At 42.6% G+C, this 10,207-nt stretch overlaps 1 protein-coding gene across 1 annotated transcript; it reads right to left on the bottom strand.

The window, feature by feature from the left end:
• Positions 1-1,724: 1,724 nt before the first annotated feature.
• On the bottom strand, positions 1,725-9,537 carry cahz (carbonic anhydrase). Its single transcript, XM_080546516.1, has 7 exons — positions 8,765-9,537; positions 8,171-8,368; positions 6,305-6,423; positions 5,891-5,983; positions 5,655-5,717; positions 5,261-5,416; positions 1,725-2,833 (listed from the first exon to the last, which is right to left on the bottom strand). The coding sequence occupies exons 1-7, from the start codon at positions 8,796-8,798 to the stop codon at positions 2,714-2,716; spliced, it is 783 nt and encodes a 260-aa protein (XP_080402642.1). The 5' UTR covers positions 8,799-9,537; the 3' UTR covers positions 1,725-2,713.
• Positions 9,538-10,207: the final 670 nt, after the last annotated feature.

The following is a 10,207-nucleotide window of genomic DNA, read 5'->3' on the forward strand; positions in this document are numbered from 1 at the left end:
ATGACTGGAGACAGCTACTAGTCATAGACAATGACATACAGTACTCTGAGAGGTGACAGACCCCACAACATTTGCATTCACTGCAATAGATTGTTGTGTTGTTTCTGTTGTTGTTGTTGTTGTTGTTGTTGTTGTATTTTAGGATAATGTTGCATTATCAGTGTATCACCTGGGGGGTATTCCATCATCGTTGCTAAAGGAAAATCCAGGCTTATTTTGATATGTATTGTATCTCCTTTGGAGATGTTGATGGAATACCCCCCCTGGCCAAAGGCCAGGTCGTGGGTCGTGGGTTTGATTGCTTAGGTTCTGGGTTTGACTCCCGCTGGGACCTATAGAATACTGAAGATGTACGCATTCACTGCAATGTAAGTCGCTTTGGATAAAAGCTTCAGCTAAAAAGGCGTATACAGCCCCAGAGTGGAGGCATGGGGGTGGGAGACCCAGATGGTCAGAGAAGGCTCTGTACTTATGGTCATCTAGATTAATTGAGTGACAACGGGAGACTGGCAGAGGCTTAAATTATGTAAGTGTGGCCGGAGACCACAAGCAATCAGCCATTGTCTCAGTACAGTGCAGTAATGAGGTGGGAACTGAACCGCCATTCCAACTATGCTGTCATCAGCATAACACAGCAGTGTCTCTCTCTCTCTCTCTCTCTCTCTCTCTCTCTCTCTCTCTCTCTCTCTCTCTCTCTCTTTCTCTCTCTCTCTCTCTCTCTCTCTCTCTCTCGCTCTCTCTCTCTCTCGCTCTTTCTCTCTCTCTCTCTCTCTCTCTCTCTCGCGCTCTCTCTCTCTCGCGCTCTTTCTCTCTCTCTCTCTCTCTCTCTCTCACTCTTTCTCTCTCTCTCTATTCTCTCTCTCTCTCGCTCTTTCTCTCTCTCTCTCTCTCTCTCTCTCTTTTTTCTTCTGTTATTTCTTTCTACTGTATCTATCTATCTATCTCTTAATGGTGAATATTGGTTGAAATACTGTTCATATTCAATGACAGTGATAGTTGAATTGACTACAGTACACCACTTCTTCACCACAGAGGAGTGACCTGTAGGGTCATGACCCCAGAGGAGTGACCTGTAGGGTCATGACCCGAGAGGTCAGCAGTTAAAACAGTTGTGATTGGTTGGTTTGTGACCTGAGAGGCCGATGCAGTTCAACCACAAGTCGTGATTTGTTAGTTTAAGGCCAACACAGTCCTGTCTTATGGTCACATGACCTTGTTTCTGTCAATAAAGCACCACATGGCTGGTCTCCTACAGTAGGGTCTCTGTCTCCCTGGATGACCCCTGACCTCAAACAGCCAGAAGGCAGTTGAGATCAGCGAAGCTAAACATAGTTAAAAAATTAACCCACTTGTATAAGTAAACAATACAAAGCTTGCTTACTGTATGTACTATGATTATATCAGTGGAGGGTGGTGGAGGTAGATATCAGAGACGGGCTCGTTGTAACAAGCTTGTGTGTTTGAAATCATTCCTGATTTCGTTCCATGTATTACCATGAGCCTGTCCTCCAATTTCTACCTCCCCCAGCCTCACCTGGATTATACAAACATGTTTGGAAATGAGTTTGGAAAAGGCAACATCTCCATGAATAAAATGTGAAAATCTGACATTAACAATAATATAGATTGGTAAAAGAAAAAGGGTAGCAGGATATTCAATTATTATTGGTATAATATTAAAGCGATATTAAACAGATAAAGAGTTGGCAACACAGTCAGTAGGTGAAATCTTTTATTTATTGCATTAATTAAATTCCTTTAATCTTTGACACAATTACATTTACTTCCACTCCCGTGTAAAAATTCATTAATAATTCTCTATGATGCTTCACAATGTTTACTGTTACGTCAAAAACAAACAGTTAAAACATCCTGCAATATTTCATAATTCAATGTAACATCTATGAAAAGCTAAAATAGCACATTCCTCTGGTCCCTTTAAAATGCATGTCAGTGATTTCACTTCGATGGACTTCATAACATAATGTTTAATGACATCACACATAACCTTACATAATCTTCTTTTTCCCCCTTTCTTTCATACATTTAAGACACAATGATAATGCACTGGGGTGTTAATAAGGTAGTATGTTATGGGTGGCTTCTAAAAAATAAAATCGCTCGAGTCACCTCGAGTCATCTCATAATCTCTCATAATTTCTGCATAATCCAGTAATCTGGAGCCATCTAAATACATCCTCACATTGAGGATGTTTGTATAATGAGGAACAATCAAAGATGGAGAAAGCATTGGAAAGCATTAGATTCAAGAGTCCACATCTCACTGCTTATGCTTGATATAGAAAAAAATTAAAAATATATATATATGAAAAGAGCCCTGTATGCATTTACCCCAAAGGCCTCTGGGATTGAGTCAGATCAACTGGGGCTAAGGCAGCAGCTAAATGACGTTAATCTGGTGTGATACTCTGGTTGATCATCTGGGATTACGAGACAGAATTGGAAGGGGGGATGGCGCTGCTGTCCACACCAGTGCACACATTTCATCTGCACTTGCTCTGACTATTCATGCGTATCATATCGCTTTCTACTATACTGTATTTACTTGTACTTTCATCGATGGGATTAAAACATCTGCAGATTTCGCTGACCACGGGCTAAAATGTCAAACAATGAATATGATTTGGAGGTTTAGGAGAGCAGTGGGGATGGGGGGATAGGGGGATGGGGGGATAGCGTTGAGCTTGGACGTTTACTTGAAGGATGCGCGGACAAGGCGTCCCTTGAGGGGCTGGGGGGGGCGATAGTTGTCCACCATGCAGCAAGGTGCCTCTCCATCAGCGTTGAACAACAAGGCACGGAATTTAGCCATCTGTCATAGGTGGAGGGAAAGAGAGGGGGGAGGGGGGGAGAAAGAGAGAGAGAGAGAAAGAGAGAGAGAGAGAGAGAGAGAGAGAGAGAGAGAGAGAGAGAGAGAGAGAGAGCGAGTCCGAGGGGGAGATACATAGAGAGAGACAGAGGGGAGAGAAAAAGAGAGAGAGAGAGAGAGAGAGAGAGAGAAAGAGAAAGAGAGAGAAAGAGAGAAAGAGAGGGGGGAGAGAGAGAGAGGGAGGAAGAAAGAATGTCAAAATGACTGTTCATTCTAAGATTGTTGAAGATGAGCTTGACTAGTCTACTTCTCTATCTAGATTACATTAGAGTCAAAACAGGATGTAGGATCACTCTCGTGGCATGGTACAGCATGGACTCTAATGACTGTAGTCATGACCTTCTACCTCTTTCTCTCTCTCTCTCATTCTCTCTCTCTCTCTCAATCTCATTCTATGTTTTGCACATATTTAAAATAAACATATCTATCAATCAATCAATCAATCAATCAATTCTCTCTCTCAATTTTTCTTTCTCTGTCTCTGTATCTGTCTGTCTCTGTATCTCTCTTTGCCTCTGTCTGTCTAATGTTTCATGGTAAATAGGTCTATAGAAGAGTGCTTCTATACTTCATACCCCCCCTCTCTCTCCCACTCAAAGTGTCATTTGACATTGAAAACATTGTGGTTTTCATTTCCTTCTTTTCTATGCCAGGTGGTGGTGGTAAACACACAGAGCTGTGAGGTTATTTACCTAGTTCTCAGAATGCCACCCTGAGAACTGAAACCATCAGACACTTCCTTCATCCTCTCACGCAATCTGCAATCTGCAATCTGCAGATAATACGTTGCAGCTCAAAATGCTTTAATCATTATATAATCATAATGTCATTATTTAGTCATTTAAAGGCAATATTAAAAAGATGGGTTTTTAGTCTTGACTTGAACATTATTTGCTGAGGTTGCATCCCTAATGTAAACTGTCAGTGCATTCCACAATTTGGGTGCATAAAATGAGAAGGCAGCCTCACCAAATCTCTTCTTTTGTACATGTGGTACACAGAGAAAACCAGCGTCAGAATCCCTGAGAGCTCTATTGGGCTGATATGCTAACAAAAGGTCTTTCAGATATTCTGGTGCTGTGCCACTGAGCGCTTTATAAACAAGCAGAAGGATCTTGAAATCTATTCTGAACGTAACAGGAAGCCAGTGTAGAGTCTCTAAAATAGGAGTTATATGAGCTCTTCTGCTGCATTTTGGACTAATTGCAGCTTTCTTCTGAAGACCAGAAAGGAGACCGTTACAATAGTCCAAACGGGTAATTACAAAAGCATGCATTAACACTTCTGCATCAGCTTGCCGGAGAAAATGTCCAACTTTTGCAATATTCCATTCCTTATCCCGTTCCATGCATTACAATGAGCCCATCTTCTGACATCTACCTCCACCACCAGCCTCCCCCGACTCACTCACATCACCACAGGGCCGAGGTCCCATGGTGCAATATGTACTGTCGATGGAAGGCTTGCTCACATTACATCAGCAACACCCTCCATCACTTATCTCAGTCATACATATGGTTAGAATGTAGCCCTCCCTGTAACACACACACACACACACACACACACCTACACACACACACACACACACACACACACCTACACACACACACACACGCACACACACACACAGACAGACACTAGTCTCTTCAAAGGGACCTCGTCTAGCCTAGCATATGGGGACGATGGGCTTGACTCCAGCTCGGAGTAAACAACTCTCCCAGTGGGCTGATTTAAATGTTCGGTGCTGCTGAAGTTGCACTCTGGGACTTTGTGTCCCCCAGGGCTCAGCGATCTCGAGTACGATCTGAAGTCGTCGGGGGTGATGCAAGTTGTGCACAGTAGCTACAGTACATAACTTCTGTTTACAGTAGAGTAGTGTTTGTTTGTTGTTGTTTATTTTTTATTTGTTTAGAATACAGTAGTTTGTTTCCTGTGTCCTGAGGCAGCGTGAAAGACTGAATCCAAAGCCTGCCTAGTAGAGTACAGTAGGTTAGCATTATCTTGGTAGCTAGATGTGGGTGTAGGCTGCGCTTGTAGGATGGGCAAGCTATCCAAATATGATACTAACAGCTGGCCCCGCAAAATACCTATTATGGAGCACTTAGATAATGTAATCTAATGAAACAGCAATCAGTTTAGACCCTCCCAGTTCTGGACTGTGCCAGCCTGAAATGCTAAATTTGTTAGCGAAAGCAGCCAGTCAAATGTGCTGCAATACATAACATATATGAAACCTACGATCCACTCTCAAGCCTACTGTATATACTGTATATCTACTGCCAAGTGAAATATCTGAAATATAAATAGCACTGGCACACACAGACACACACACAAACACACACACACACACACACACACACACACTCATACCTGGGCGGAGCTGCAACTGATCGGCTCCTTGAGGACGATCCAGGTGACACTCTCGAGCAGAGGGGGCGTGGTCAGGGACCCGTCGTACGTCCAGTAGTCCAGAGAGGCAGGAAGCAGAGTCTTGGAGTCAAAGTTCTGAAATGTGGTTTGCTTCCCCTGGGAGAAGACAAGCAGGGCGGGTTAAAACAGCAAACTATGTCTACTAACAAACTACTGTACTTCATATTCAAACAAGTCTGTCACTGAACACTGCTGTACTATACTGTAGAGTTGATATCACTTGATAGTTACTTGATACTTTCCTGACAGGTTACAGTGACTTGAGACACAGATATCCAGTCAGGCCGATTACAGTATGTGAAGACAAATACAGTATGTGTGGGTTTTTTCTTACCTTTGATTTGATGGCGTCCAGACCATCTAGAACCTTCTGCAGACTGGGGTTGGCAGCCCCAATCTAAACGGAACAAGATGGTCAGGCTAATTCCAGCTGAATGACAGCACATTTTCCGATTCATTTGACAGTGTTAACAGTGTTTGCCTTTGAATTTATGTCTATCATAAATATATCATAATAACATCATAAAAACTCAATTAAAAACAGTATTTAATCCTTGAATTAACAAGCACCTTGAGGAAGACTCCGACCACAGCGAGGCCATCTGGCTTGCTGGCAGCCTCCCCAAAGCTGGGGTACTTGGTGTTCCAGTGCACCAGGTGGAGCTGGGAGAAACCACACAGAGGACGGAGATCACACCGTTAGGTACAGTAGGCATCGACGGTTCAAATCCAGCTCACATCACGAGACAGTGTTAGCCCACTGAGCTCAAACCTAGGCCCACATAGACATTTGTTTGTGAAGCTAACAAAAGGATTTCTTGAGGTGACTATGGCAACTATATAATACATGAACCGTTCAGGTTCAAGTTCATGTTTCTTAGTAAAATACTTGAGGATTTACACATCATGAGATTAAAATCTGTCCCTGTGTATTGACATGACGCATCATGGTGGTCTGCCCTAGCAGCACGGGGACGTTCCTACCTCACTGGGGAACTTGATGCCGTTGACGGTGTGCTCCGAGCCCCTCTCGTCGGCCGCTCCCCAGTGGAAGTGGAACTGTTTCAGCCTGTAAGTGCCAGTGATGGGCCCTCCGGTCAGCGCTGGAGGGAAGACAGCCAAGATCAATACCATTATCTGCCTTCATGCTGCCAATAAGAACATGATGTTATGGTTATGTAATGTTCCCAGACCCCAGTTGGCTCGAGGGGAGATCAGTCAATCACTAGCAAATCTACTTGTGATCTACTAGATGCTTGGGGCTGATCTGATTCATCCAGGCCTATTGCCGTAGACTGAAGACCCATTTCTTCAGGCTACATCTGGACTGTCCCTCCTAAAGACCTCTTCATCCCCCACTAGCCTCCTGTACAGTTTATCTACTGTAAATAATACAAAATAATCTTCGAGCATTGTGACTGCGAATGCCCCCCGGATCCTAGCATAGATTAGTTTTTCTTATGACGACTGATATTGTGTCGATGATTCACGTACTTTAGACAAATGCACTTGATCTATGTCTCTTTGGATAAAGGCGTCTGCTAAATTGTAAATGTAAATCTTATAGACTCTCTCTCTTCACCAAGGGAAAAGACAAGCTACTGTGCAGAATTAGATATACACCTCCTCCTCTTCAGAACGCCCACACTTCCTGTGAAGTGCATCTCTGTGTGTTTGATAGAGGCAGAAGGTGATAACGACTGTTCCACCAGCAGTAATGTACAGTAGCTCCACGGTCTGTCATCTTCTCAGGCCACCGCATTTGTTTCATAAAGGGATTCTAAGTATACAAGGCATGCTGTGTCATTTGCATACCGACACGGCGATAATATATTCAAATGGAACATCTCTGCAAAGAATTAGCATAACGGTACAGCTGACTGGACACAGAACCAATTATGAGGTTCATAAGAGGATGTCAATTGAGACACGAGGTAATGAGAGGTTAGCGAGCATTTATCATGCATTATACATGTATGCTATGTATAATGTATGTATTGCAAACCAGGGGAGGCTGGCGGAGGTAGAAATCGGAGGACGGGCTCATTTAATGCGTGGAACGGAATTAGGAGTGTTTGACACCACTCCTCATTCCGTCCCGTGTACTACCATGAGCCCGTCCTCCGATTTCTCCCTCCACCAGCATCCACCGATGCAAACAGATTATGCTTTCGCTTCCTGTGAACGAACCAAGGTGAGATAAGCTTCCTTTTACAGCCCAGAGATTCTGATCACCTGAGCAAGCATAGGCCTGCTGCTCTGCACACCTAGCACCCTTATCTGCAGTAGCCTGGGTGTGCAGTGGACAAGTAAAGTGCGCAAAGGAAATGATATAACTAAAATGATGTTTATGTTTGACCAACTGCAAAGCCAATAATACTGGTGAGTTAATATGCACGGCAGTGGAGGCTGGTGAAGGTCGAAATCAAAGGACATAGTGTCAAACACGTGTGTGCAGTTCTGTCATGTACAATAGCTACTATTGTATTCTACTGTGAATAAAGCATTATTGAATTCACATCACATAACTGACTGATATGAAGTGTCAAATATCAAGGTTTTATAATGATGCATTGCATGGATGAATTTCTTTCTTTCTTTCTTTCTTTCTTTCTTTCTATCTTTCTTTCTTTACTATACTTGATTTCTTATTATACGGGAAAATATTAAAAGTAACATTACAGATGCTAAAATGTGTTATATTAGACTGGCCTGTCTCAGTTAAAAATAGCTTCCAGCAGGTTCCTGTTCTGCAGAACAGATGTCAAACACTACTCTATAATAGAGTGTGGCTACTTTATTTGTTAGCTTGATCAAATGAATACTTCCTAGAGGCATTCTAGGACTTACTTGAGCTGTCAGTGTCATCCGCAAAAGTCACTTGGAAGGAGTGTCCGTTGTTGAGGATGTCCATAGAGTCTGCAGGGTTGTACTTGAGCTTCAGCGCCTTGAGAGACGGGTCGAACTGAGCCTGAGTCGGGAGGATATCGATGGGAGACTGCCTAGGCCCATCAGCGACGGGGAAACCCGCAGCCCATGTGTTAGGTCCTGGGGTGAGCAAAGAGAAGGGGGGGGGGGGCACAAAAAATCCACAATTATCATTCAATCATCAATCTTTTTTCAATCATCGATCGATCATCATCCATCATACATTTTTAAAAAGACAATAGTAAAGACTATTTTATTAAATGTATTGTATTATTAAAATAAATAATTTGACATTATCATTTTAATCTCTAAATTATTATAATCTATTTTATTCCTATAACATGCAACTTCAGTATATTGACTTTATTCTAAATTCCATTCCAATTCTACTTAAAAAAACCTCCCCGCTCATCTCCTATACAACTATACATTTACTTGACTTTCTTCAACACCTATCAAATTAAAAGTGCAGACAACATCCTCAGGTGATTCTGGAGAACAGTTTGCATGCCTCACCGTCACTTTTTCCGTATCCCCAGGCGTGAGACATGATTATTATTGACTTTTTTTTCCTCCAATGCAATTAATGCAATTTAATTATCCTTCTCAACACGTCTGTTGCCAGGATGCAGTTTTCTGATGACAGCCCCGTTGAAGGACAAGTGTCAGAGCTTATATAGACATCCCCTGCCCCCCGGCTACTCGGCTAGTGGTCCTGCCTGCACCTCAGATGGGTGGGTTTGGCCTCATGGTCTTGGCGCAGTCCAGTCATCGCAGGAGAGAGGAGGTGCTGGGCCCCTTGGTCCCATTCTCACAGTTTTCACTCTGGCTGCATGTACCGTTAGTCGCTATCCTCTCCTCGGATGGTGAAAATGAATGAAGACCCTGTTGAATGAGTGTGCGCGCGCAGCCTCGAAGAAGCGCATTCCATACAATATATAGCCCCCCCTGACCGGCAGCGAGCGCGCTTTGATGTTAGAAGGAAATTACACACATTTTCTAAACGTGCGGTTTCTGCATGGATTCATTCGTTTCCTCTTCGTTTTATTGGAATATCCCGAAATAGATGTAGTGTTCTTTCTTCTGGGAGCGAAGAATAATAAATGTTCATTTGACTGACCTTGAGTTGTTCTGGCGAAATATCCTTTTGTAGCCCGCGGAATCTAGGACAAGTGGCTACATAAACATGCAAGCACGATTTCTAATCAAACCTTGCGCGGAGGAGATTTCCCCAGTGAACTGTAGCCTAATTCATATTACGTTTTTGCAGCTGGGCTTCGAGTCAGCGAATAAAACCATATCATAAAAGGCATTCGCCTCTGCCTCTCAAGCGCATATTTTAAAGGGACCACGACAGTACAGCAGTGATGCATCTGCTGTTAGTCGGTCAGTAGGACACCTCTAAAGAGAAGATTATATTCATGAATAAATAAATAAATAAATATAGCCTTCCCTTATACTGCGTCTCGTGGGTGGTTTATTGACCAGTATCAAACTAATGCACTGCTTTATAGGCCTATAGAGTGTACCTATGTGTAAATGTACAATGCGCATTTGATGATTTGATGTTACTAGACTACATTTGTGGTAGTAATATCATGCATAATGCAATACTTAATGGTCACTTAATGGTCATAATTGTTTGGATATTCACTTTCATTCAGCTGTGAACTAATGGACAGATGTGTGTATTGAAATAGCAGGAGCTAGAAGTTCACTATAAATGCCTTAGGCCTGTGCTGCCATCTAGTGGTAGTAAAGACCAGGTGACATGTTCTTATAGCCGGATTTCATGACTTCAATTATATGTGTTTTTTTTATTTTTTTTAAACCCAAGATATGTATCGTCACACCTTGATATGTGTGGTATCTGGACTCAATGTTGCTTGTTGAATACATCATTGTTTAATGTTAATGTGTTTGTACAGGAATAACATTATTGTGTCTATGTAAAGGGAA

The sequence above is a fragment of the Nansenia antarctica genome, assembly GCF_963989245.1.
Source record: "Nansenia antarctica genome assembly, chromosome: 16".
Lineage (NCBI taxonomy): Eukaryota > Metazoa > Chordata > Actinopteri > Argentiniformes > Microstomatidae > Nansenia > Nansenia antarctica.

Excerpts from the sequence above, each read along its gene's own strand:
- cahz (XM_080546516.1), bottom strand. The coding sequence starts at position 8,798 with ATGTCTCACGCCTGGGGATACGGAAAAAGTGACG. Across the intron at positions 5,718-5,890 it reads TGGTCGGAGTCTTCCTCAAG|ATTGGGGCTGCCAACCCCAG; the intron begins GTGCTTGTTAAT and ends TGTTCCGTTTAG. Across the intron at positions 5,417-5,654 it reads TGGACGCCATCAAATCAAAG|GGGAAGCAAACCACATTTCA; the intron begins GTAAGAAAAAAC and ends GTCTTCTCCCAG.